The following is a 27,690-nucleotide window of genomic DNA, read 5'->3' on the forward strand; positions in this document are numbered from 1 at the left end:
AACAACGTGTACTCGATGTCTATTAAATACTCGGTATCGATAATAGTATCGATAGTAGTAGGCAACAGCTATCGATTAATGATTGTATAAGCATGCAGTAAGTGCTTTGCAGTTTTTAGAATAACAAATATTAATTAACCATGGAAAAACTAGTCTGTGCCAGCACGAAAATCGTTCAGATGCAGGTAACCGTTAGGGGATTATGCATGCGCCTCTTGGATAAAATACAGTTTTTGTTTTCATTGAAATTACAGATGCCGCAGTTGGCGTCCGCGGGAATGCGTTTGTTGTGTCCAGGCTTACAGAATGCACTTCAAGTGCAGCAAGTGCGACATCGACAGACTAAGCACTGGAAGCCTGAGTTTAAGCGCTTGCGCAGGCAAAAATTTATAAAAATTGAGCTGCCCAACTTGCGTGAGAAGCCGCAAGATATAAGCAAGGAGGAAATGCGTAGCCGTATGAAAGAACGTGGTGTATTGCCGCCGCGTCCGTGGATGGAACGTCCGTTTCACATAAGCTGTACGGGTGGCATATTTGAAGCATATGTACCGCCAGAGGGGGATGGCAAAAAGTCAATAATATCCTCTTCGGGGACTAAGCAAAAACTTGAATTTCTTGAAAAGAAATCAAAAAGTCTAATGGCTGTACGAAAGATACGTGCGTACGAGGAGAACTTTAGCAGTGATGACTTCGGTGTACAGGCCCAAGAAATCTATATAGCAGCGCATACGCATATGGCGGCTAAGGAAAAGTATAAGATTCGTGAATTTGTTAGCGAACGTTGCTATCCGGAAATGATGCACAATGTCAAGGATAAGACAATACATTGGCGTTTTCTGCAGTCATTGGAGCCGCCCCGTGTGGTACATGCGCGCGTCACTGAAGTTATAACTAAGGAGAATCTGTTTGCACAGGTCACAGTTCGTTTTCACACCCAACAAATGCTGGCTATATACGATCGCTTTGGTCGCCTAATGCACGGCAGTGAGATTGTTACCAAGGATGTGTTGGAGTATGTTGTCTTTGAGAAGCACATTTCCAATGAATACGGCAAATGGCGGTTGCATGACAAAATCATTCCCGATTGGCTGCCAGCAAAGCAGCCAGCTCCCATTACGTATCGCATCACAGACGAGATTGTCGAGGAAGCGCCCAAGGAGCTTAGCGGTGGCGAGCAGACAAAGCAACTGGAGACTGGCAGCAATCAGCTAACGGATATTAATATGAGCGGCTCTCAAACGACGACATCAATACAGCCGCATACGGATGGTCCTAAACCGACCCCCGCCATTTGATTGTACTTTCTGTGGGCTGCCTGGCGGCTAAAAAGATTTAAAGTTGATGTACAACAGCGTTAAGAACACGCGATATGCTAGGCACAAAACACGAAAGTTCTATATACATTTTTATTTTGAAAGTTGTCTTTAGTTTGTTTTATTTACTTCCATAATCATTTTCAAAATCTTGCATATTGTATTTGCTACTTGGGTTCAAGCAGTAATCAATACAGCTGCTTTGACTGTGAAAGAGATTTTGATTGCCGCCACAGCCGCTAAAGTCAAACTGTCTGCAACGGTCGCGTACGAAGTCGTAATACCATTTCCACTGGTGCCCTTTACAATTACCATATTGGGCATCTAGCGTGCAAATTTCTGAAATTTCCGTATAAAAATTATACCCTTCAAATTTATTGTTTGTTATATCGTTACCTTTTCGTTGCTTTGTGGCTTTATCAAGTTTGTAAGCTGTCGCCAGGGTCAGTAGGAGGCACAGGAGGACACTGAGCTGCATTGTAATCCTCATTCTGTTAAGCTTTGAATGAGAAATTCTACATGCAATAGGTCTTTATATATGAGAGAGTAGGGAAATAAAAATATAATTAAAATGTGTTTTGAAATATGCAACGGTTGGTCAGCAGGTCGTTATTTTAAATAACAAAAAGCTATTTGAGGCTTTTTATACCCTGAACCCATTAAAAATGGGTATAAGGGTATATTGTATTTGTGCGAAATCCAACTGTATGTAACAGGCAGAAGGAAGCATCTCCGACCCCATAATGTATATATATTCTTGATCAGCACCAATAGCCGAGTCGATCTAGCCATGTCCGTCTGTCTGTCTGTCCGTATGTATGAAAGCTAGGATTTCAGAACCTATAAGAGCTAGAGTAATTTTAGATGTAGGTGTTTCCGCTAGTCGATAACTTACTCCGTTTGCAAGAAATCGATAAAATCGATGTCAATATCCTGTTTTTTGGGCAATTTTGGTAAATAACAAGAGCTAGAGTCACCAAACTTGACATATAGCTTCTATAGAATATATATATGCATTTGATGTTGGAAGAGGAGGGTACAGGGTATCCCCTAGTCGGGAGGTCCTGACTAGAACCTCTTACTTGTTAAATATTATAATTGGGTATATTAGTCCCTATGTTTGAATGACGATTTCGACTAACTATGTGAACCAGTACTATTTCAAATATAGTTTGATAATTGATAAACGAAATGAACAATAACGTATAAAGAGAAATGTATATAATAAAGCCTATTTCGTATTCAAAATTGGACAAAGTATTGAAACCAGATGCTTTAAAAATATTTACACAAATACATATGTGTGGTCAACGTGTGTGTAAGCACAAATTGTAATTAGCTAAGAACTTATGGCAATATAGATATATATAGGCATTTATTAACTCAGTTAAAATTAAGATTGGGTGTAGCTAATTATAAATACACAAGTTTACTTCGTGGAGCAGTTGTGGACTGCCACGTTCGTCATGGTTCCTTCTGATGGGACACTTTAAAAATACAATACAAGTGTTAATAAATATATTAAAAGTATATACAAAGATCAGACAGTAGATCGGTAAGTGGGCTTAGGATTAAACAAAGCTGCTGCTGGGCTCATCGAGGTAGGCACAACGTGTGCTCGCCTGCTCCAGCGATTTGCGTGCTATGTCCAGTGGCAATTTGCCGGCAAAAGACATAGCGTTGGCCGTGGTTGTGGGCGACGTTGTCGTCGTCGTGGATGTGAGCTTAGCAGGCGAGAATTTGTTGCTGTAGTTGCCATTGGGCGGGGCATTTGCCACGCCCCAGTTTGATGGCTTAATAGGCAACACCTTTGGCTTGGGCGGCAACGGTGGCGGCGCTTTGGCAAATTCCTGTAATTCCTGCTGTTCAATGGACGTTGGCATTGCCGGTAACTCTGTCTCCTGCTCCCCCAGATCCACCTTCATGGGCGACTGCGGCTGTTGACCGCGTGTGATAGAAAGTCGCGGCGCTGGCTGTGGCGCATCCACGGTGGTGTTGCTTGCCTTATTAACTGGACTTAAATTGGCGCGCACCTTCCGCAACTTGGAGGCAGCCGCATTGAGATTCTCTTTGTTTTTGAGAAAGTCGGGCAAATCAAAGTTGATCTCTGTGCCGCGCTGGTCCTCCAGGCGCGCCAATTGTGCACGCTTAAGTCCCTCGAGTAGTTCATCTGCAAACAGAGGATTTTAATGTGAATAACAGGCGGAAATAGGCCAGCCGTGTGGCTTCTCACCCTGATGCTCCGCTACTCGCTCCGTTGACTGCAGTTTGACGCCCGCCTTTAGCTTGGCTATTATGGGTTTCTTGGGATCTAAGTTTGGCACTGCCGTTGCGCCTGCCTCCTCGGAATGTTGACTGCTTGTGGATTTCTTTTTGAGCTTGGGCAGCTTGCTGCCTGGAATGTTGCTATTATCGCGTTGCTGGCGTCGCATACGCTCAAATAGCGAAGAGGAGCTCTCCGAGGGGGCTTCATTTGATTTCATGGAGCACATATCGCTTGGCTTGTGTGTTGTTGACGCTGACGCCGCCGCTGCGGCATCCGCTTTGCTCTGCAGCAGCTCATTAAACATCTTGTTGGTGAGCTCGTCCAGCTGGCCCTGGGTCGAATCTGTTGCAAGCGTGGGCAGCGGCTTCATTGGTTTGCTATGCTTCGGCGGCATGCTACTGCCGCCGCCTTGCTGAAAATCCGGCTGAATCAGTGCTATCTGCAGCCGTTGGCCATCTGCCACAGTGACAGGTTGCATCAAATCAAGCGGCGCCTGAGTATCGCGCAGCAGCACCTGCACCCTTTCCATTTGATAGTTGTATTTGTTTAGAATGGGCCGGATAACCTCATGCAGCTGCTTTTTGGGCTTGCTTTTGACCGATATGACCTTGGGATCGGGCAAATCTAGCTTAAAGGCTACTCGACGCTCGATTAATACCTCTTTGCCGGCCAGCAGCTGTGAGGACTGCTGCGTATCTATAGACTTGTTGCTGCCCTGGAACACAACATCATAGTAGGGGTAGACCAGGTTACGTTTCTCCAACAGACGCTCCACCAGCTGACCCACCGTCTCACCGGGACGTGTCTGCACAATAGTTGTGGCCCCATCGGTGAGTATGACACGACACAAGGAGCACACGCTGTCTGCGCTAGCACCCTGTCCGGGCTGACCCGCATCGAAGGACGACAACGAGGAGCGGGAACTATGCAGATCGCTTACCGAGCCACCAGTCAGCAGCGCCAGCAATGGTTGTGGTGGCGGTGCTAATCCTGGTGCTTGTGGCGGTGGCATCAGCGTCTGCTGCAGATCGGCCATTAGTTCGCTGCGATCGCGGGATTTGCTACGCGTCTTACGATGCCAGGGCAATAGACTTTTACGTCGCCGATCCTCGGCATTGCTTGCAGATTTTTTGAGCTGGAAAAGCCAATGAATCAATGAATAGGAATGTCTCAGAGCACATACAATGACTCGCTGCTTACCTTGGGGGAGGCCACTACGTGAAAATTTGTCTTCAGCAGCTCATCCAGATTGGCGCCTGTGTATGGCAGCGGCTGTTGCTTCTGCTCCGCCTCGACGCAGCTCTTATAGAGGTCAGAGCGTATGAAGCGCTGATAGCTATCGAATTTCATCAAGTTAAAAATTTGCTTTTGCGCCGCCGCAAAGATGTCCGAGTCGCCGCTGGCCAGTTTCTCGTCACTAAGATTGCGCGCCTGTGAGTCCACGTTGACCGGATCGCTGCTGCTGTTGGCCAAATGCTTGCCAAAGATTTCTCGTGCCAACGTCACGCGCTCCGTCTCCGATTCCAAGCATCTGTAGCGCTCGCAGGCAGTCCAAAAATAGATGTTCTCCGCCGAGAATTCCTTTTTGAGAAATTCCGCAAAGGTCTGCATGCCTGCGGCATCTTGCAGCATACGCTCAAAGGATGTGCCCCAACAACCGGGACCACCTTGCTCCGGCTGTGGCGCTAGCTCCAGCGCTGATTCGACAACGACGCCAGCGGCAGCTTTTACCATTACGGTGGATGGCGGCGCCGGGGTAGTGAGTATCTGCGGCACTTGAAAGATTGCCAACTGTTGCGGCTGTTGCTTGGGCGGCTTGAGCTCGTCCAGCATGAGTGTCTTGATGTACACATCGTTATCGGAGGCGTTCATGGAGGCAGTGCGTCGCACTAATGGACTGCTGCCAGACCCTGCTTTGGCCACCTTGTCGGTGCGCGACGTGCGAAACGATGATTGACCCCAGGCGCGACGAAAGGGCGATGCATTGGTGGGCAGTGCGCGGTTCTGGAAAAGCCAAAAACATAATATGAATATATTGTTACAATAGTAGATAAGAGATATTCTATGCTATGAGCAGATATCATAGACATAAAGCGGAACGTAATAGCCACTTAAGGATCATCTTTTGCTCTTATTTTCACATTTTTCCGATAGAATGAGATACGTATTGATTCATTTCTTAAATACTGACAAATGCATAGATATTCATGCTATCCATTAAAGAAGGCTGGTTAGTCTAATAATACTATATTTTTCAGTAAATCATAGATTTAATAACGGTTATTGCCGGAGAGAACAATATAGCAGATTTTCATAAATAGCCTCAACTTTTAGAAAAAGAACTATGCTTCCTACATAGAAGTCCTATCTGCAACATAAAAACCAAAAATAATTGTGAATAAAAAAAAAAACAATAAACAAATCAATTTTGAAACAATTCCTACTGTAGGATCTTAAAATAAATAAAAAGCCGTTGCTCAGCTGTAAAATACCCTGTAAAGTGCCGCCATAGAGAAGCTTAATGTGTTTCTTTCAATGGGTATTCCAGGCACACTGCATATGAAGACCAGTACTCAAAATAACTTTCTACAACAATTCTCATTACAACTTTATTTTGACCAATGCTCAGCGCTCGTTAAAGTGTATACATAGCCGTCTTGGAGTTCAAGCACCCCATAAGTTCATTTTCATGGGCAATTTACAAATACAAATTGAGGGAATGTGGAAATGAGGGACGGACTGGCCGATCACGTCTGTCATTATCACGGCCAAGCCCTAAACAGACGACACGATAAACTTTTGAACTTTTTAGTTCTTTTTTTTTTTTGTTTGTTATGTGCAGAAGTTGAGGCTTCAATTTGCTTACGAGTGTGTGTGTAAGAGTGTCTCACTCTGTGTGTGTGTGTGTGTGTGTGACGCATGCAACAGTTGGCAGCCGTTGGCAACTATTGATTGTCTCCCCTTGGCTGCAGCTCATCTCGCCCACAATTCTAATTGTGTGAACAAATTGTAAGCCCAGTCTAGGCATATGTTGTGCGCGCGCGCGTGTGTGTGTGTGTGTGTGAGAGTGTGCGTGCGTACATATTGTGATGAGTGTCGTTTCTGGGACTGCCTGCCTGTCCAATCCATTTGCTGCACTTTGCTGATAATCACTTTTGTCAGATAAACTCGAAGCTGTTGCCGCCGCTATTTATACATAATTTTCATCGTACATATATTCGTTTGTATTCATGTGTATGTCTGGGGTTTGTATGTCCGTACACCCGGTTCCCATAGAAATGGCCGTAAATTGTAATACAACAAAATGGTGCCAACATCTGGAACAGACTCCTAACTAGGCTTAAACCGCCTTAGCTACAGTGAACTATCTAGTGAGGAACAGAGGAATTGGGCGGACAATCTTCTTTGCTTACTTTTCCAAACACTTTTTCCCTTTTGACCACATATGTAAATACACTATTATTTTTGTAAATACACGACATAGAAAACAAAAAAAAATCTTGATACAATTGGAAATTTAATATGTTGTTAGGCAATCGAATAGTTTCCAAATATCCATTTTTTAGATTATTAACTTCTATAGAAATATGTAGAAAGTAATGATTGAAGGTTTTTCTTAATTTTTGTTATTTTTTCTACATCTATTTAAGGGGAACCTTTCTCTATAACAACAGAGAATAGAGAACTTTCAGTGTAATACATATATATATATATGGTATACATATATCTGATATTTATGCCTAAAAATATATGCTTTGTAATTTGTTCCACATAAAAACCACAAGTGAAAATCTATTGCTATCTATATATATTTAAATATCGTTTGTTTCTAATCAAAACCATGATAATTTAAATTTAATTACAAAAAAAGTCAAATTAACGAAAATTCTAATATTTACTAACATATGGGTTTTACTTTAGTTGGCTACAGGGTAACTTCTGGTCGAGCAGATCCCCTTGTTCACATATATACTCATATGTATACGCATTTCCCACAGTTCCACTTTTAATGATGCTTTTGTTGCGGGAGATTAATGAATTCTGTTTCTAAGCTCAAGTTTGGCATCGACGTATCGAAGCCAACAAAATTTGTCTATATATAAATATATATATATAACTGGCATCTTTTATGTATTTAAGAGAAATTTGAAGCATTTCCGGTTGGCAGAGTCGTTCGTAAGAGGGCAAAGCCAATTTTCATTAATAGAAACCAATTGGTTCGGCTCGTGTGAGATGACTTTGGGATTGAACAATTGCCGGTCCCATCACAAACATCACACATATGAAAGCTGTTCAGAGATGTGCCCAGAGATGTTACATATATATGTACATACATATGTATATGCTCAGGGAATTTATCAATAGTTCAATTAAGATTTCATATTTATCTGCGCTTTAATTTCTATATCAAGCTCTTATTGTATTGTATTGTTGTATTGTATATGAAGAATGTTCTGATATATTCGAATTAAATATGATATATTCATATTTTCATGCCAGATTATAATCCCCTGGCAATTTCTGAGTTCACTTAAAACAATTAAAGCACAAGTGTTTTAACCTTGAGAGGCAATTAATTGCACCTTGTTGGCCATTATTAAACAGGCAGAAAGTTTTCCAGATCCCAATTAGTATTGATCAATTTTATTTACTATTTATGATGACTCTGATGAAAAGATGAATGACTGGGAAAAACTTAGCTTAAGCCTTTTAAAATACAATTACTTTATTCCATAGAATACGATTTTATAGGGTATATATCAAAAACAAATATTAGATATACATTTTAATTGCATTAATTAAGAATGATGCGAACACTTGAAGCCCTATAGAGTGAAAAAGTCGATATATTCAGAATTTTAAACGTATTTAGTTCGAGTGAAAAGCAAATATTAAATTTCGAAAATTTTCAGAATTACTGTAATTGAAATAAAATGAAATTTCGCGACCTCAGTAAATACTATACTATTCGACTTTAAGTACGATGTACTTGAGTTTTTTCCATGTACGACTTGATTTTAAAGAGGCTGAAAGAATTTTTGGGACGTATTCAACGATTTTTCACAAAGTGACGCAATATGATTAAAGTGCATACAAAAGATAAAAGTTTTAACAATAAGCTCTCTGGCTTATCGCACTTAAATTTGTGAGTATGCATAGAAATTGGGTCAGAAAGAAGAGCAGAATGTGACGACCCCCAACTATATGCACTTCAGACTGGGGGCAGAGGGAGGGCAAAGCGGAGCACAAAGCAGACAGCAGCGGGGTCAAATGTGCTGGGGCAGCAACAAACCAAGTGAGGAAGCTATACAACCAACAGAAAGAGAGCGAGCGAGAGAGCGAGAGAGACAGCTGAATAGAGAAATAAGACTGAGCAAACATAAATCAGCGTTGATTGCCAATTGCAACAATGGGGCAAGAGACTGGCACTCGAATAGAGTGTGTGGTGAGATGGGGTGGGGGGGTGGTTGCATGTTGCCATTATGGCAGCAACATTTTACGGCAATCGGCAGCAAGTGACGCGCCGTAGTAAGTAGGAAATAGGCAATTTGCCAAAGTAAATAATTAAAATAAATAAATGACACAGGCGACGCGCTCAAAATCAAATGGAAAATTGAAAAATTAGCGAAGCAAAACGAAAGCCAACAAAGCTGGGCAACAATTCAAATTGCCACACACAACACACACACAGTTGGGCAGGTTGTTGCCAGCGCACAGTGAGGCAACAATGCCACGCCTCGCGCCCCCCCCCCCCCCTTCGTTGAGCTTTTATTTTGCATGCCTGAGTGGACACTGAAAATGGACAATTTTTTGTTGTTCCGGTGGCCGCCACAGTTATACGACTGCTGCCTCTTTACATTAAAGTCATCAACGGCAGAGCTGCAAACCGCAGCTGCCCCTGCCACAAACTGTGGCATGGAAGTCATTGCGCTGAGTTTGCATTTGAACTCGATGATGTCTCGATGCGAAAGCCGCAAACGGAAGAGCTCGCAATATAAAAAAAAAAATAATAAAAATAAATAAAATCCCACGAGTAAATTAACTTGAATGGCTTTAGCTCCGGTTACCTCCCCAGCTGTAATCTTGTCTATGGCTTAATCGTCAGAGCTCCAGCGTTAAAGCATGAGCTAATGCGACGGTAAAGTAATACGATCCATATACAAGTATATACACCGAAAAAAAAAACGTGTTAATGTTTCAAATATAAACAAATTTAAGCGGTGCCGTTTTGTGAATAATATATATATCGATGTATATCTATACATAAGAATAAATCAGATTGAATTGAATTTTATACAAATTATACCCATTTTCTATATGATTTGATATATGATTTTTCTTATTTAAGGAAACCCTTGCATATATATATATATATATATATATCTATATTTAAACCACTTCAATTGAATCTTTGACCAAGTTTGATTTTAATATTGTCAGCATTAATGTTGTGAATGAATTAAAATGATGTCCACTTTGTTTGGTATATTGAAATCATAAATAAAGTCAAGAACAATTTTTGTACAGTGTATTTGGCTGGCGCTTAAAACGTGAAACCTTTGGTAATTGGAGCTGGCTCCTGGCAGGCGAAATGCCGTGCAAGAATTCTTGACGGTCTGTTGAACTGCTCGTGAAATCGAGATTGTAAATGGTCTATGCTTTTGTTCGGCTGTTTCCTGGCTAAATAACTATGCAAATGATTCATCATAATTATGTTTTCCAGTTACTAGCTACTTAAAAGCTTACAAACCAAAAAAGCCGCTTATATCTAAACATATAAAACATATAAAACACAAATATCGAAGCGCACTTTAAGATACATATGTCGCGTACTTTTTGGAGGATGGGTACAAAATACACGGATATCAACTTATTTCAGAAACAAACAAATAAATGCGCAACAGCCCAAATATACATATGTACATATATGTTTATATATATCCATAAACATTTGTAAGATATGCGTCTGTTAATTCCCAGAAACGCGACACAGTTTCTCAGAAGTGCTGATAAATCATGAGTCCACAAATAAAGCAGCGATTAGAATTTCGAATATCTTATCTCAAATTAGGCCCATTGTCAGTTGCAATTGTCGAACAAAGAGGTTGAGAAAGGGGGTGGGTGAAGTGTAAGTGGGGAGTGGACGATTTTCAGTTACTTTATGTTAATGAGAGAGCATACATACATACATATAAACTGCTCGCTACGCATGCTAATGACAAAAACTAACTAACCATAGTTGGCAGTTGACGCTGTGAAACCTACCCGCAGTCGCAGTCGCAGTTGCAGTTGCAGTCGCAGTTGCGTGCTTTGTTTTCGGTTTCAATTGTGTGTTGTTTTTTTTATTATTATTTTAAGTATTCCCAAGGCGTGTCATCGCTTTGCGAAATTTTCGCTGTTCTGCTTGTGTGTTTGAGTGTGTGGGTGTGTGTATGCTGGTCTGTGTGTGAGTGAGAAAGCGCAAACGTGCCGCTTTTGTCAACAAAACATACACATCTAACTGTGCACTTTTGCTTCACTTTCGTTCGTTATTTGTTGTTATTCTGTTGTTATTGCTCTTTGGCATTGACTATGTTATTACTTTTTAGTGGATTTTATCACAAACTTCTCAACTGGCGCTCTCGCACGTTGTTACACTGCCGAGTTTCGAATCTCTGACTCGCAGCCCCAACGTGTATAAAGTAACTGACTTCGTCTGTGTTGTGCTCAGCCAGCTGCTGATCAGACGTACGCACAAATACATACATACAAATTTGTACATGTATGTACACACGTTGTGCATTTGAATGTTGTATCCAACCCGATCCAACACAACAAAAGTGTCAGCGAACATTCAGCACACAAGTTGCAAGTGGGCGCTGGTTGAAGCGATCCAGAAATTGTTTTGAAATGCTGGAGGCGCTGCTTGGGAGATTTTATGGGTGGCCAGTAACCAGTGTCGCTGCTTAAACTCTAAATGCAGACTAACAGAAATCGATATTCAAACATATAGTAGGTTGGCTGCAGTTTGAACAAAATGCAGGTTCGATCGATCGTGATTGTCTCGTTGGAGCTTACCTACATGTTCGATCTAGCTCGTACGTTCGCTCTTTCATTTCGAAATTTCGAACTCGTCGCGCAGCTGCCTTTGTGTGCGAGTTATTGCTTACTCATATTGCTTTGTTGCTGTTTATTTTCTTTTTTGCTTTCAGCTTTGCATGTGTGTTTGTGTACATATGTATGTATTATTACGTTTAAGCTCTTTGTTTTTGCTGCATTGTGTTTGCCTATTTACCTGACACCGGCTGCTCTATTCGCTTTTGTTATCTCGTTTGTTGCTTATGAATGAAATGCTTGTATGCATGTGTATTGTTGTGGGTGTGTGCTCGTTCTCTGTCGCTCTTGCACTCGTGTTGTCTCACTGGTTTGGGCAGCTGGTCGGCTAATTAAACGTTTATATACGTACATACACTGGCAATTAATTTTGTTGCCAACGCATTTTCTTTGTTTGTTTTTTTTTTTTTTTGTTTTTGCTTTTATCAATTAATAGCATATTTTTGTTAATTCTAAAAGCCGCTGCCCATATAAGTATGCAGCAGATATTTTAATGAACTAGCTAAACACACATGGAAATATGCTGCAAGTAAATAAATTGTGCTAAATATAACCAAAAGCGGCGCAAATAAATTAAAGCGCCCATTTACGATGCCAAATAAACAAAGAGCCTAGACAATTGAAATAATTAAAATGCCAAGCAATTACAGCAACAACGGGGAGCTAAAATGCGGGCCACTGTCTGCCGACCGCTGCGTATTTAGCTTATAAATTAAGTTATTTTGCAAAGCGAAAGACTAAGAGGTGGCAACGCGAGCAGGGGCGGGGCGGGCGGGGCGGATACGGTGCGGTTCACGCGTGGCGTTTAACACATGACCCTACGAAATGCTCCAGTTGCCCTGATCGACCAGCTGCATATGGGCCAACATAAATTAATTGTTATTTATGATTTGTTTAGTTTAGTTCAGTTTAGTTGGCAAAATTTTTGCTTTAATGTGCGCTAGCTTGCTGCGCCCCAGACTTTTAGATCGTTAAGAATTTTATACACATTTTTCTTTTCTGTTTTTTTTTTTCGGTATTTTTTGTTCCTATTTAGCAATTGCATACGCTGGCATTAAATTAAATATCCGGCAAGCGGCTGCCCGTTGGTTTTATTGTTGTTGTTGTTGTTGTTGATTTACGTTAATTTTATGGATGCCAATGCGGGTCATCTGCGTTCCGGCGTTATTTAAAGCGGAAGAAGCATGTATGTATGTATGCATGTACGTGCACATGTATGCATGTTACATGCACATGTATGCATGTACGTGCACATGTATGCATGTGCATGCACATGTAAAAATGTACATACACATGTTAAAATGTACATATATAAGTAAATATGGGATATAGATTATGTATGTAAATGACGTTCGTGGTAATTATATGGTCATTCGCTCTGCGTGTGTGCGTACATAATATATTTTTATTGATAGATGATTCATATTTCTGAATACCCTATTCACGTGGGCGCTTCCTCGGCAGCAATTGGAGAGTATTACGAAAAAACACAACGACGATTGAATGGAAAGTGAAAATGGGCAATGCGTCGTCAATGCAAATTGAACAATTAGAAAGTCATTATGGCAATCCATAAATACAATTGTCAATTCAATTCAAAATATGTACAAATAATAAAAAGTGTGAATTTTTGAATAAATTGTACGCTTTTGTATAGCTATTCAATTATTTCATTTGTAGCTCCTCCTCCTCCTCCACCCAGCTCACGTCAGTTCCGGAAGATGAATCGATTTATGAATAAGTTTTAGCATTAGCATGATAATTATCTTTCTATGCGTATTATAGAAAGATAAGTATTTGACGTATAAACGTTTTTATTGTCAAAGTAACTTGTTCAAGTGTTAAGCCATGAAAATCTCCATCGAACATATATATGTCTATTATTACATGTGTATCATAGTTATATTATAAGACAATAAATGTTTTTTAAATCGAGACACTAGACAGAATACAAGAAATATTTGCAGTTTTTTAAATAGGCATTAATTATTTAATTTCAGAATTTATTATATACAAAAAAGATTTGAACAAAGAAGTGACTTATCATATATGAGAAGTAGGTTGTTAAAATCCCCCTCAAATCGGACGTCTTTAACTTGAACTACTTGCTATTTTTTGTTTCAATTAATTTGTTGTTTTCTTTAAAAACAAGCGCTAAGCTTTTAAATCATTTCGATTGCATATTTCAACACGTATCTCTATAAAAGACTTTAATCAACACATTTTGATTGATCTCATGTGGAGAAACAACAAGCAACCTTTTAAAATGGCAATTAAAAATCAATTCGAGCCGTTGGCACGCGATAAACCTTTAAACAATTTGATGGTGTGGCACACGAGTATTTACAAACAGGTTGGCTTTAATTAGGATACATAAACTACAGGTAAATGGTGTACACGTATTTAAGGCTAATCCAGGTTATGTGCCACTAAATCGATCAAAACTGATGGCCAAGTAAACAGGCAAAGACAGCCAGAAATTGCCATTGCCATATGTGTGTGAACTGGTGAAGGGTGAAAGGCGGAGGTTTAAATATAAATGATTGAAGATGACTCGAGCGTAAATAAACAAGAGTTCCTAATGTGAGGCTTAAACGTAAACAATTGTGCTTATGATCTAATGGAACACAGCTGGATGACCCAAAGCGAGCGTCTCCTGCCATGGAAAATGTGCGGTTCGAGTGATTGTTTTCAAAAGTGACTCACGCGCATCAGATTGCTGACATCGCCGAGGGGCTGCAATGTCGTCTTCATCGGCGGCGGCTTGGTGAAGTCCAGCTGCTGCATGGCATCCGGATCGCTGAGGGAACGCCGCAGCGTTGTGATGGAGGCGCGTTTGGCATAGAAGGAACCACGCAGAAAACGCGCAAATTCGCTTGCCGCAGTTTTGCCGGCCTTGCAGACGCCACGCGGCGGCGTCACCTTGAAGCTGGGCAAGAGTGGAGCATGCATCTCGAAGCTGGAGTCCGGCGATATGTTGCGGCTGTTGCTGCTACAGCTGCTCGACTGTGAGGTCAGATTGGAGCTGGCCGAACTGATGCCGTCATCATGTTCCTCATCCTCATCGGATCCGCTGCCTGTGCCGCTGCCTGGCAGTGGCATGCAGCCCAGCTGCTGCTGTTGTTCCTCCTCCAGTTGCTTGCTGGCGCTGACACGCAGCAGCACAGGCGAACTGGCACGACTGGCATCCGTATCGACTTCACTGAGCTTCCGACTGCCACTGCGCCGCTTGGTCGCCGAGCTGAAGAACTGCAGCACACGTGACGCACTGCGGCAGCTGCGTCGCTCGGCCTGAACGCGTGCCAGGGCCATCGGCGGCGGCATTAAGTCCTCAGCTTCAGCGGATTTGCGTGTGTGCTGCTGCTGCTGCTGCTCCTGCTGGTGCTCCTCCAGCTCCTGCACAGGCTCTATGTAAATGTGCGGCGAGGCGCTGCGTCTGCCGCTGGCGCTGCGATAAATCTCTTTGGCCTTGCGGCATAAAAATGGCGACATGCACTTGGCTTTGGGCGTGGAGGCCACAGACTGGCGCGCCTCGAACTCCTGCACAAAACGTGTCAGCTGCTCCCGATCCAGTTCGGTGAGGCACCGATGGCGCTGTCGGCCGGTGGGCGTGCCTGCCAACAGGCTGGGGCTCTGCAAGATGTGCTTGACCTCGAAGCTGGTATCGAAGCAGCTACCGGAATCATTCAGCTGACCCAGAGACTGCACGAAGCGCTCGACCATGTTGCAGATGCTGCTCGAATTGTTGTTGTTTGTTAAAATTGTTTGTTTGGTTTGTGTTTTAGCAGTGTTCACTGTAGCGCTGTTGCTCATGACTCGCGCTATAGTATTCGGAAAATAAACGGTTTTTTTGTTGCTTTGATTTTATGTTATTGCAAATTAAAATGCAAAGTTCTGGACGGCAGTTTAACCAGAAAAAAGGGGGCGTGCGTTTAGCTTGGCTGTTCGCGTCTAACTGAATTTTCCAGCGCAAATGCCACGGCAAAGGTAAACTCGCGAGTTCCTCACACACACACACACACACACACACACACATACACACACACGCAACCAGCTACACATATCGATACATGCGAAATGCGGGAAAAGCCATTTTCGCGATGGAACACTAAAATGTGCGTTTGTGCTTCGCACAGCTGCGACAAAGGGGAATGGGAGGAGGGGGGGGGGGGGGGGCGAGGGAGGATTCGGCGCCCATGTCTGACGCACTGGAGACGACACAGATGTGCCGGAGCATGTGGCCGGAGCTGATGCGGCCAATTGACGCTGACAATGACGTCTTCAAGTTGCGTTCCAAGTACTTTTTTTGCAATTTCTATATTATCCGACAAAGGTGGTTTTTGTTTTTTTATGGATTTCTGCTTTCTTTTTACCTGCCGCGCATGCGAAATGAGTTGGCCAAGTTTTTGTTTTCATTATAACTTATATTGAGCTACCAACTATAGAAATTGACAATCCGTCACCTGAATAAGCTTGTGCAATGGCTTTGCCTAAGACCAAGGCGGATATATGCGATTTTTTTCGATTTGCCAATTTCAATGCGCAATTTCATGAAATAAGCCAACTAAATTAAACGCAGTTTTCGGACATTAATTGGGTTTCAAATCGAAAACATTACGCTGAGTCGTATATAAGGTTAGCGTTGCCTAAATTGCACACACAGAGATGCCCTGTAATATTTTAAAAGGTGGAAGGGTTGCAGGCTGAGCTCAATTAAGATTGGTAGAAATGCGGACTAACTAGCCGAGCTTTTCTTCTGGCATTGAATATTGAAAAAAGACCTCAGACTTTATGATTAATATATATTTTTTTATGTACATTTAGCTAACCGTCTGCGCAACATACCCTTTTGCTGTTGGTAATTACAGGGCATAAACAACAGTAATTATTGCAGCAGCGATATATTTATGTGCATTCCAAAAGATCTTAAATTGATCGTGTGCCATAGTATATGGAAAATACCTTCAAGATTTGAGCTAGTGAAAATAGGGTAAACAAGCTGGAGGAGGCCAAATCGTGACTGGGCCCTAATGCAGAGTAGCATAAATATATGGCTGGAAAAGAAACAAATGCTCAAATTTGACTAGTGATAGGGGCTTTAGGGAGTGCTCTCTAATAGTTAAGATAAGTTCTTAAAAAGAAGGGATAAATTATTGTGACAATCACTTTATCTATTAAAGCAGTCTGCTCACATACAGAATTATAGATGCCATCTCGCTAGACAAAAGCTGTATCATTGTATATTGCCTATCGAGTGAAGAGTATTTATCAAGTGATCATTGTATAATTAACAACAGCGGTCGCTAAAAAGTCACGACGCATGGTGAATAAGCCAGCTATATACATATATGTAACATACATATATACAAGAGACTGCTCCCAGCTAAAGTTGACTAGCCTACACTCAGAGAAAGTCCCGCATAAGTCTTGAAGCTCTATCAAAGAAATGTTCGTAAAGGTAAATCCAATTTTGTGCCAAGTATGAAAATGCTGGTTATAAGTATTTTGTGATTAATTTAATTTTCATATATAAAATTTAAAGTTGATGTTACTTTAAATTCAAGCACACAATGCATGAGCTTTTCTCTAAGTGTAGACACCCCCCTGCATCTCTGTAGAGCTCTACGTTTTTGCCTTTGATGCAGTTAAGCAGGCGGCCAGGCAAACAAAGATCAAAGCTTTGCCTTTTGCATTGGCTGTGACATCATTTAACAGTCATTCCGTAATCACAATAATACTTGAAAGATATCTATGATCGCGGCATTATAATACAAGTTGTGCAATTTGTGGCCTGCAATTGCCTAGATGATGAAAAAGCTTTCCATGGAATGCCAAAATGTAAGCATGTTGCCGGCTATTTTTGGAAGATTTAACGGAAATGTGCTACAACGAAGATTTAGGTGGAATATATAGCTGAATATCGTATTGTTGGCGCCATTATTGAATGGGCCATATTAATCAGGGAACGGGAGAGCAGCAGCTGGCACGAACAAGCCCCAAAATTCCGGTTAAACTGCAAACGTGCGAATACTTTGCTTTTTAATTGTACGATAATGTTTTGTTTATATCTTTTATAAAGAGTTCTAGGTAAAGTTTATTAAAAAAAAACACACACACACACACACACACGCACACAACGCATAAATCAAATTTGTCTAGCGGGAAAATACACAGACGCGTCAGAGGTCAAATATTTCCAAACACTCAAATTCTCAACTTGTTTTTGAGGGGAATTTTTTTAAATGCGCGCGTTTCGTGCGCGTTTTGTGCGCGATTTTTGAATGACGTTGTTTCGAATTGGCGGCGATTTTTCGTTTATTTACGCAAAATAACCTTCGGGCAATTACATGAAATATTTTTGGAGCATAATCCCGTGTGTGTGTGTGTGTGTGTGCGAGTGTGTGTGTGCGCACAGTTTATAAACTGAAAAATATTTGCATGTGCTTTTGTTATTATAACTTTTTTCTTTACTTTTTCGCGTTTTATTTTTAGCGCACAAAACAAGCCACAAGGCTCAAATATAGAAATCCGTTTCTTAACGCCACATACACAAAATCGAAGAGGCGGGGAACGGGGGTGACTGCTCCGGCGAATCAGCCGTAATTAGCACGGCTGAAATATTAATTTGTATGGCTCTCGGTGAACTTAATAACACATTTCTTTCTCTATTTTTCTATTTTTTCGATTCATTAAGTTGGTTAATAATTTTTGCTCTCTTGATTTTTTTTTTTTTTTTGTTCATGCGTTGCGTACGAGCTGTGCTCAAAGACTGACTCACGCGTTGTGAGCGCTGTTAACGTTTCGCCGTTGTTAACTTGGCTCAGTAACGGCGGCAACAACGACAACAACAACAACAACAACAACTAAAAGCAGCGACAACAGCAGCGGCAGCTGTTGAGCGGCGCTGGGGAAAAAGAGCGCGTGCGCGCGTTTTATTCGTTTTTTTTTTATTGTTGATTGAAGGGAAACGTTGTTGTTGCATTTGATATTGTTGATGATGCTGTTGTTGTTGTGTTTGTTGTTATTATTGTTGCTGTTGTGGTTGTTGCTGCTGCCACCACCACCAGTTAGTCACTGGCACCTGATACCGAGGGTACAAAGCCAGAGTCAGGTGTTTCTGCAGTGCCGCTCGCTGCGCTCTCTGTCGGCTTTGTAATTTAATTCCATAATTTGTAGAGAGTGTAGCTAAAGGGCATATCAACTTTTTATAGGTTATATATTGCAACGATATATATTAAGAGTGTACAAATATAATTACTTGTCTGAATAACATTTTTCTTTAAATTAAATAAAGAGAACTTTTGAAAGACTACATAAAGAGAGCTGTTATTTAACAGTGTGTGCTCTATTTAACGGTATGTTAAGACAGAATGTGAACATTTAGATCATAAGATGTAGATGTATCAAAATGTTATCATAATTTCAATAGTTAAATAAGATGATACACTATATTAATCAAAACAAAGCAAGGTGTGCATGTAAACTTATGTTTAGGTTAGAGGTGAGGTATTTGATTGACCCATTAACATTAAATATAAGTCCCGTTGCGCCTTAAATACAGAGGATTGGTTAAATTATAAATCAATAAACAGATTCTCTCTGAGAGCCTGGTAGTAAATATATGTTTTTATGGATGCCTCGTGTATTTAGCAGAGCCTTGTGTATTGTCACTTGCGAATTGTTTACAGGGTACTCAGCCATATCAATTGGTGGGCTACGTGCCTGCTTTATGTTAAATGTGTTTGTTATTAAGAATCATTTCTGACGCAGTTGATACAATTATTGTTATTGTTATTGTTTTTGGGTTTTCATACTGTTTTACTATTTCTATTTGAAGAAACAGACTCTGTTGTTGTTATTCGATTCGATGGTCTAAATTTAAATAAATTATTAATATATTTTTTGTGCTTGGCCTCTGGCTGCGTCGTTTACCTGATAAGCGGGGGCTAATCAGAAGCGGCGTCTGTTTAGCACCAAAAATCTTGCGAATTACAAATATATGTATGTTCATATATAGATAAAAGAACATAATCCATTACATTCGTGTCATATCGACAATAGATAACCGCTGTATATTATACTACGTGCATATTCACATGCAACATTTCAGCACATTGCAATGGCTTCTCATGTTCACGTCAGCTGGCAAATACGTTATGAAATGCTATCGGCAATCGGTGGTAAGGTCATTTGGTGGCTTACTGTGGACTCAAGTCAAGCTATAAGCCCGACACGCACCTGAAGTTAAATGATTTGCAGTGAGCTGCGCATTTCCCATGACGTTTCCCTGGCCATTCGAGCGCGCAGGAAGGAAGCAAAGAAACTGCGGCAAGTGCCTTTCCTTGTCAGCTGCTGTTGCCGCTGCTGCTTGCTTCCTTTTGTGGCACGAGGGTTGTTTTTCAGACACCTGCAACAGCAACGGCATGCGCCTTGTTGCTTGCATATTGCCGCCAAAATGGTCGTGCTCAGGTGCTCTGGGGACAACCTGTTAGAGTCGGCTCTCTGGCGGATTGCGTGCCGCTCTAAGCGCACTGAAAACCTTGAATATTCCCCTGCATATAAATATGTACACTGAGCAAAATCAAAAGTCAGACAAGTTAAGTTATTTACTAAGTTCAAGTCAATCGTGGTCTATTTAATATCATATTGTAACTGAAACTTCGTTTTGCGATTTCAGTAAATAATATTTGGCCTCATTTATTATTATAATGCAGTTCAACCACATGCAAATACTTTAAATAATAAAGTTTAACCGATTATCTCATTAGGCGAAATAAAAATAGGTCATGGTATTTATCTTGAAAATGATGTCTGCAAAGGTTATCCGCAACTGACGTATATTCAGACGAGAATTAACTGAAGATTAAATATGATTCTTTCCATATTGTTATTATTATATTATTTAACACGTTATTACTGGCATCATATTCTGATGAATAACAATATATGAACCCATTAGAAAGACATTTACTCTACTTCTTTGTGGATAAGCTTGGGCAATGTTTCATTGCACTGAGCTCACTAGTTGACGGACTGAGTACTAGCTAGAAATATCTATATATGTGTATTTAGGTATTTGTAATGAATAACAGTATTCAACCTGAGGTAAGGCAGGTGTCTGTACTAGAAAGACAAAAAACAAACATGCGCCACGCAAACTTAACACGAATTGAGTAATCAGAAAATGATATCGCTGACTCCTCCGTTGGGTTTGGGGCTGGGGACAAATAGTGCAAGGGGTGGGCAAGAGTCAGGCAACCATAAAAAGGTAGCTAAGTGTGTCGACTCGGCAACATGAAATACATTTCATGTTCTAATTTCAGTTGACAATGTTCATGGGAATATGTGTATATATATACCATTTACCACAGGTTTGTATGTATATATAGTATACATGTATTTGGTTTATAATTACAATTCTAACCGGTTGGTCAGTTGGCATCAGGCATGAGGTCATGACATTTACAAAGGTCAGCCGAGTGCCAGTCGAAACAGTTTTAGGACTAAGCAGCTATATTAGCTTGCATTTGACATACTCTAGAATAGCTGAAGTGCATTTCGCTTACCGGATGCTCCTCCGAGTGTAGGCCACAAACGAGTTCTCGAAATGACATTTTTGAATTGAGTTGGCGTTGAAAGCAGTTGAAGTGAGGCTTTTTACTTTGTTCGATTGTTTATTTTTTGTAATTTTATTTGTTTATTTTTTTTGGGCACTTAACGATAATTTATTATTATATGCACATATTTTTTTTTTATAAAGTTCACTGAGCTCTTGAACTTCTGTTGAACTTTTTATGGCACAATTCTTGTTTTGTATATTTTTCTTTTTCAATAAAATAAATTGCGCAAAAACGTCGAGCGAAAGTGAAAACACAGCGAGATACAAATAAAATATAACTAAATCGCGTTGGCCCAAACCAAAAATCAAACTAAATCAATCGAAATCGCGCCGGGCACCAAGTCGCGGGGGGGGGGAGTTGAACGCCGAACGCCGAGCGCCAATGCAAAGGTCAGCAGACTTCGTCGTCAAATGGCGAGTTGTGTGTATTTTTTTTCATTAATTGCTTTAGATTGAATTAAGCTCGGCAGAGACAGCGACAGCGACGTCGACGTCGCAGTTAACGTCGCAGTTAGCTTTCGATAGAGCCTGAGCTGGCGATATGCGCGCATGACGTCACTGGCGATTTATTTTTAGTGGCCAACCCAGGTCGGCGGTTTCCGTTCCTTATCAATGTGTGACGCGAGCGCCGATTACAGGAATGCGACGCGCAGCGTAGCGACAGCAGAGGCTGCAGCAGCGAACGTACCAAATACACCTATTGCAGAAGCGTCGCGCCGACTACTGAACAACAGCAGCAGCAGCAGCAGCAGCATAAGCACTCGCCGGTATCCGAAGCTTCAATACCCAAACCCCAACCCAAACCAAGTTCCATTTCTGACAAAGAAAAATCACATGCACACAACACCAGGCCAAAATATTCATGTGTTTCTGCTGGGGCTGCTTATCGTGGGGACCGAAACGTGTGTGTGAAAGAGAGAGCGAGGGGTAGAGAGCGGCAGCGAGAGTCAGCGGCGCGATAAGCTCAACAAGCTCAGGTAACACAACCCACCACTGTCCAGGTAAACAAAGCTATCTAACACCAGTGCCGGCTCCAAGGCAAAACATTCTCGTATAAATCGCCCAAAATAATAAATTTTGAAAGTTATTCAAAATTCATTATATCAAATGCCAAAAAAGAAAAGTTTTATCTGAATCTTAAGTTGGGAATGTTTGTTACATTTTACGGATTTTACATACACAATGGAAAGAAGCCTCAAATAACTCACATATGCATTAAAAAAGAATTCATAAAAAGAAAACAAATGTATTCAGAGGTGTGCAAGCACATTCAATTTTGACGGAAATATTCTATATAGAGCCTATATAGCCCAATTGGGTCTAGTGAAAGCCAGGTAATGCAAACAATTAAATCTCGAACCTAGAAACCTCTCTAGATCTATATTTTCTGCGATACAGTTCGATTCGTATCGTATTCCTACTATATGTGGGCTGGAAAGCTCGGAGATACCTGTTAGATAGCTTATGATCAACTAGATGATTGATAAGTCACCCTTTAAAATTCTAAAAGTTATCAAACAGAAAGTTAGCCACTTTAGAATCTGTTTATATCCCTTAGTTATTGCATATATATATATTATAAACCCCATATAAGCAAATAATAAAAAAAAAAACAAGATGTTTAACAATACTGGTTGCACTTACCCCCAGATCGGGTTCACTGTTGGTAGCTTCTAGTAGGCAATGTGTGGATGAAGATGATTGTAGATCCGTAATCGGATTAATTGCTTTGTGTAAGTTTTGGAGACTGGTCCAGGTGTCCATGGGCTGATCGGCGCAGGCCACACCAGCTGACTGGACGCTATCGATGGCCTCAAAGCCCAGCGATTGTCGCGAACGTGGCTTGCCAAAGACTTGGGCGCTCAGTTTAGATGGAGTTGGTTCTGGGGCTGTCGCAACTGTTGGCGTTGGCTGCATGGAGCGTCGCGTCTTGCGGGGCACACATGCTGGATGCACAAAAGTGTGCGGTTCATCCAGCGAGGGTACGGTGGAATGCAGTGAAATATCATCCATGGAGGCGACAGCAGCTAACACAGGCGATTCATCCACAAAGAGGTTCAGAACATCATCGCAAGAGCGCGTGGCCGTGAGATTTGTAGCCGGACTCTTGATCAGATTGAAGCTAGCCAGTAAATTGGGGCGACGCAATGAACAGGACGCAGACGGTGACTTGCGATCGGGATCTGGCATGGCGCGCACAGTCAGGCGATTATCAGGCACGCCCACAATGCCCAATGGACGCGCTGCAGCAGGGGCCATGGGGGCAAGCCCAAGAGCAGCGGCCGCCGGTGCGCCGGCAAAGTCGACAACCAAGATGCGATCAGATATGTTGGTGCAGTCATTGTTGAAGCCAATACCCGAATCCGAGTTGGAGGTGGTTGTAGATATCTCGCTGTGATTGGACGGCTGCGGTGAGTGAGCAGCAGCGGCGGCACCAGCCTCGTAATCCTGCGGCTGTTGGTTGCGGCTGGCAGGGGGTAGGATGCGCATCGTGTACATACTGCGTATAAGATTCACCACATACTCCGAGTTATTGGGAAACTCCAGGCACAGATTGGAAATGGGATCCCTGGTGCATTGCAAGCGATATTCGTGGGCGCGTGCCAAATGCTGGCCATGCTCAATTAGCTTGGTATCAATGACAAAGACATGACAACTGTGCGATATACTAATGTGGCCACCACTGGCATTGGACTTGTCCTCCAGTTCATATTCCTCATCAACTTGCGTGTTGTGCACGGCGCTGGTAACAAGGCCAAAGAAACGATTCTCGCTCTCCGACGAGGAGCTGACATAGTTGAGCCGCGCCGAGGCATAGGTGGCCAGTGTGCCGCCGCCTGCGCTCTGCAGGCGAAGCGAGTCCGGCGTGATGCACATAAGCACAATGGTGGGTTGTCGCTTCTCTTGGCGCAGCTTACGTATGCAGGAGCGCACTGTTTGTAGCTTGGAGCTGTGCGAAATCTGTTTGGGCATCTCAATGGTGCCCAGATAGCCAACAATGACACGGTATTCCAGGGCAGCGCTGCCAACGGCGCGCACCATGGCGCTAACATTGGCAACATCCGCAACTTTGCCGAGACTGGCCAACGGCGCATCCTCCAGCACCGGACGCAACGTGGCATGATCCGGTACCACAGGCGCCACAGCTTCAGCAACCTCAGGTGGCTTCTTTTGTGGGGAGTTGCGCAGACGGTTCATCTTGGATTTGTGATGCAGAAAACGCGGCTTGTTGCGTACACCCGGTCCCAAGCTGGCCGCCAGCAGTTGGCCACGGGCACTGCGCTGTATCAGAAGCGTGGCATTGGCATTCTCCTCGTCCGAACTGTCCGAATAATAGTTTTCCGCAATCTGCATGCGTATGCTGCCGAACGAATTGCCAATTAGCTGCACCACAGTCTCATGCGGCAGCTTGGACACATTGAGGCCGTTCACAGAGATGAGAAAGTCACCAGCGCGCAGACCTGCCTGCTCGGCAGGCGAATTACTGATGATGCAGGACAAGCGGCATGGCTGCTGCCCGGATATGGTAAAGCCAAAGCCATTATAACCACGTCGCACCTCCACGGTCCGTGTGCCGTAGTTGGGACGCTTTTTGCGACGCCGTTGTTGTGGCTGCTGCTGTGCCGGCGGTTGTTGCGACTGCGAGGAAGCGACCGTTGCTGGCACTGCCGCGTTTGCCGTGCTCATTATGGGCAATGGCGGATGATGGTGATGCATGGCGCTTACTGCGAGCAGTAAATGATAAACTTATATATGGTTAAAATAAATCAACACCAGTTTAGATCGAACGCACCTTTTTCATTGATGGTCTGCGCTGTGGCCGCCGCTCTGTGGAATGCGGTTTGTGCTCAATGGCCAGCAGCTCGGGCTGGGGCTGGCCTCTAGCCACGGTTTGTATGTAACAATGTAACCCACACTAATGCAATAGCAAATGGTGTACGCAGCAATCAAATGTATCTTGTTACACGCAGCACAATTAAGTTGCTTTCATGTAACAAATAATAGTTAAAAACAATAGGCCAGACACCCACACATATTTTGTTCAACAACTGAGCACATTTCCACTTTCAATTTGTAAAACCAAACAATTAAAACAAAACTCTTAAACTGCGCAAGCGTAGCCAGGTAAAAACACTTTGATATCACAAAAAAAAAGCATCGATGCCAAATAAAAATGCTAACGTCAGCCCTGATTTCCGAACTACGGTCACACTAACAGCTGCTACTAATATGGTCAGCCATAAACTAGCAATGTTGACATGCGTAACATGGTCACCCTAATTCATAGCAATGCCAATAATATACATTATTGTTTTATTTTGCGCGCCCTTATTAATTTTCCAACGCGATGAAAAAATTAAGAAATAAAAAAGGTACGGAACGGTACTGGTTGGACTGGTGTCGCCTATGCGCCAACGACGATGCGTCCATCAATGTGCGTCAAAAAGATGTATATATGCGTATTATAAGCAAGTGTTTTGATATCGAGGTGAGCAACTGCAGTAAGACAATAATACGTGATTATTTACTTAATTCCGTCTACAGATAGGTCTCGAAGAGCCCCAATTGGGTGCCATGCTGTGCAGCGAGTGCTACGCCTTAATAGGCGAACTGCTGAACTTTGCAGAAAATGTCAATAAGGTGCAGCCCATCTTTGAGCTGTTGCGCCACACCGAGCCCAACGAGCAATTGGATGTGCATGCACTGCGCCAACAATATGGTCTACCGGAAAAATTCTCATCAGATCATAGCTACAAAACGGAACCAGAAGATTTGGAAGAATTGAGCAGTCGGGAAGGCAGCTTAGATGATAGCAGTCAACTATTTTACCAAGATGTTGATAGTGATCCTCAACTTGGTTTGAGCGTATCACCAACTCCGGAAAAGAGAACACGTGGACGGCCTAAGGGCTCAAAGAAGCTGCAATACGATGAAGCTGCAGAATCAAATGAGCATCAAGAAGCTATAGAAGATTTCGAAATTGAAGCTTCCACGGACTTACACGAGGATCCATCAAGTAGCCATGAAGAGAGCATTGAGCAAGAACTGGTACAAAATCACATTTGGCTGGAAGATTATTCCATGGAAGAGAATAAGACTACTCCGAATAGTGCTATAAAAAGAAAACGTGGTCGACCCAAACAATCGGTTAAAACTGAGGTACACGACGAATGGGAGGTATCAAAAGAGGAGCTCGACTTTTTAACGCCAACCTTTAAAAGAAAATCAACTGACGAGCCAAATCAATTGATTGCCAAGGATCAGAGCGCCGATAGAGATGAACTCTTCAATCCCAATGAATCCGCACAAAGTACCAGTAAAAGAAAACGTGGACGTCCCAGAAAGCATGAAAGTATTATCTTGCACAACAAAAACAATTCGAAATGTAAAAATGTCGCACTAGCCAGACTTTTACTCGCATCTCCAGTGCCCGAAGCTGAAACATTATCAGCAGGAGCTGTGAGGAATAGTTACCTCAACGACAGTCAAATCAGGAAAAATCCTGTCACTTGTAATGTTTGCCACAAAGAGCTATCATCGGAGAATGGACTTAAGTATCATATAGAGCGCGTGCATATGAAAAAGAAGCCCTTCGTCTGTGATGTCTGCGGTAAACGTGTCCGAACAGTTTCAGAGCTGAAAGAGCACATGCTTGTGCATACCGAGGATCGGCCCTTTGTGTGTCCATTGTGCAATGCGGCCTTTAAAAATAGAAAGCGACTCAATGTAAGTGCCCTATCTATCTAAATGCTTTGAAGACCTGTAAGTGGCAGAGAATCTTAGATAGCTAAGATTCAGATAATTCCACCTTTTGATATATGCTTTTAATTATCAGATACACAGCCAAACACACGGCGAGCCCAGTTACGAGTGTGAGATCTGCGGCAAGAAATTGCAGACGCGTGCCATTTGGAATAAGCATAAAAGTGTTCACACTAACGAGCGCCGGTTCAAGTGCAGCATTTGTGGTACCGCGACAAAAAATTCAACGGCGCTGAAAATTCACCTGTTGAGTCATACGGGATTGCGGCCATATACGTGCAAGTACTGCAATAAGGACTTTGCCAGCGGTGCCAATTGCAGGGATCACAAAATAAGGAAACATCCTATAGAATATGAACAGGATGATGATAAATCATGTCGTATACAAAGTGTGCCCACGTTGGATGAGTTGCGTGCCTTGTAAGTAATTACTTATTCCATGTACTTAAGATATATTTAAAGCCATATAATTTCCCTTTCAGAGCTGCGGGCATGGAGAAAGGTGAGCGGCTGCGTAAACCTAAAACTATGAAAATTGAATAAAAGCACGAATCGTTTTAAAATTTGAGATTTTGCATTTTCAATTAAACACACACCAATAAATACCAAAGATAATACAATTTGGTATTTATTTG

The 27,690-nt window shown here is 42.2% G+C and overlaps 3 protein-coding genes and 2 long non-coding RNA genes across 11 annotated transcripts; 3 read left to right on the forward strand and 2 right to left on the reverse strand.

Moving 5' to 3' along the window:
• The first annotated feature begins 44 nt into the window (after positions 1 to 44).
• Positions 45 to 1,417, forward strand: mRpL45 (mitochondrial ribosomal protein L45). Its single transcript, XM_002056232.4, has 2 exons — positions 45 to 185; positions 255 to 1,417. The coding sequence occupies exons 1-2, from the start codon at positions 141 to 143 to the stop codon at positions 1,293 to 1,295; spliced, it is 1,086 nt and encodes a 361-aa protein (XP_002056268.2). The 5' UTR covers positions 45 to 140; the 3' UTR covers positions 1,296 to 1,417.
• LOC26530628 (uncharacterized) lies at positions 1,393 to 2,225 on the reverse strand. Its single transcript, XR_004303338.2, has 2 exons — positions 1,710 to 2,225; positions 1,393 to 1,652 (listed from the first exon to the last, which is right to left on the reverse strand). It is a non-coding gene; the product is annotated as an uncharacterized lncRNA (long non-coding RNA).
• A 446-nt stretch (positions 2,226 to 2,671) lies between these two features.
• Positions 2,672 to 25,429, reverse strand: loco (locomotion defects). Of its 7 annotated transcripts, none has more exons than XM_002056233.4 (5): positions 25,086 to 25,429; positions 22,937 to 25,017; positions 4,780 to 5,583; positions 3,547 to 4,714; positions 2,672 to 3,483 (listed from the first exon to the last, which is right to left on the reverse strand). In XM_002056233.4, the coding sequence occupies exons 2-5, from the start codon at positions 25,007 to 25,009 to the stop codon at positions 2,885 to 2,887; spliced, it is 4,644 nt and encodes a 1,547-aa protein (XP_002056269.1). In that variant the 5' UTR covers positions 25,010 to 25,017; positions 25,086 to 25,429; the 3' UTR covers positions 2,672 to 2,884. The 7 variants fall into 7 exon arrangements, with proteins under 7 accessions (XP_002056269.1, XP_032289759.1, XP_070062859.1 ...); XM_032433868.2 differs by lacking the exons at positions 22,937 to 25,017; positions 25,086 to 25,429 and adding exons at positions 14,380 to 15,494; positions 18,223 to 18,420; XM_070206758.1 differs by lacking the exons at positions 22,937 to 25,017; positions 25,086 to 25,429 and adding exons at positions 14,380 to 15,494; positions 18,145 to 18,420.
• LOC116650366 (uncharacterized) lies at positions 21,468 to 22,927 on the forward strand. Its single transcript, XR_004303341.2, has 3 exons — positions 21,468 to 21,682; positions 21,744 to 22,626; positions 22,691 to 22,927. It is a non-coding gene; the product is annotated as an uncharacterized lncRNA (long non-coding RNA).
• A 107-nt stretch (positions 25,430 to 25,536) lies between the features above and the next one.
• On the forward strand, positions 25,537 to 27,623 carry LOC6633047 (zinc finger protein weckle). The gene is made up of 4 exons (XM_002056234.3): positions 25,537 to 25,781; positions 25,838 to 27,019; positions 27,129 to 27,475; positions 27,538 to 27,623. Exons 1-4 carry the CDS (start codon positions 25,641 to 25,643, stop codon positions 27,596 to 27,598), a joined length of 1,731 nt encoding a protein of 576 aa, XP_002056270.1. The 5' UTR covers positions 25,537 to 25,640; the 3' UTR covers positions 27,599 to 27,623.
• Positions 27,624 to 27,690: the final 67 nt, after the last annotated feature.

This window comes from Drosophila virilis, chromosome 2, assembly GCF_030788295.1.
Source record: "Drosophila virilis strain 15010-1051.87 chromosome 2, Dvir_AGI_RSII-ME, whole genome shotgun sequence".
Classification (NCBI taxonomy): domain Eukaryota; kingdom Metazoa; phylum Arthropoda; class Insecta; order Diptera; family Drosophilidae; genus Drosophila; species Drosophila virilis.

What these genes read in the sequence shown, in the direction of transcription:
- mRpL45 (XM_002056232.4), top strand. Translation starts at nt 141, where the DNA reads ATGGAAAAACTAGTCTGTGCCAGCACGAAAATCGTTCAGATGCAG. An exon ending in CGAAAATCGTTCAGATGCAG is followed by an intron (nt 186 to 254) that starts GTAACCGTTAGG and finishes TTGAAATTACAG; the next exon opens with ATGCCGCAGTTGGCGTCCGC.
- loco (XM_002056233.4), bottom strand. Translation starts at nt 25,009, where the DNA reads ATGCATCACCATCATCCGCCATTGCCCATAATGAGCACGGCAAACGCG. An exon ending in ACAGTGAACCCGATCTGGGG is followed by an intron (nt 5,584 to 22,936) that starts GTAAGTGCAACC and finishes TGGCTTTTCCAG; the next exon opens with AACCGCGCACTGCCCACCAA. An exon ending in ACGTAGTGGCCTCCCCCAAG is followed by an intron (nt 4,715 to 4,779) that starts GTAAGCAGCGAG and finishes TGGCTTTTCCAG; the next exon opens with CTCAAAAAATCTGCAAGCAA.
- LOC6633047 (XM_002056234.3), top strand. Translation starts at nt 25,641, where the DNA reads ATGAAAAAATTAAGAAATAAAAAAGGTACGGAACGGTACTGGTTGGAC. An exon ending in GCAAGTGTTTTGATATCGAG is followed by an intron (nt 25,782 to 25,837) that starts GTGAGCAACTGC and finishes TTCCGTCTACAG; the next exon opens with ATAGGTCTCGAAGAGCCCCA. An exon ending in AAAATAGAAAGCGACTCAAT is followed by an intron (nt 27,020 to 27,128) that starts GTAAGTGCCCTA and finishes TTTAATTATCAG; the next exon opens with ATACACAGCCAAACACACGG.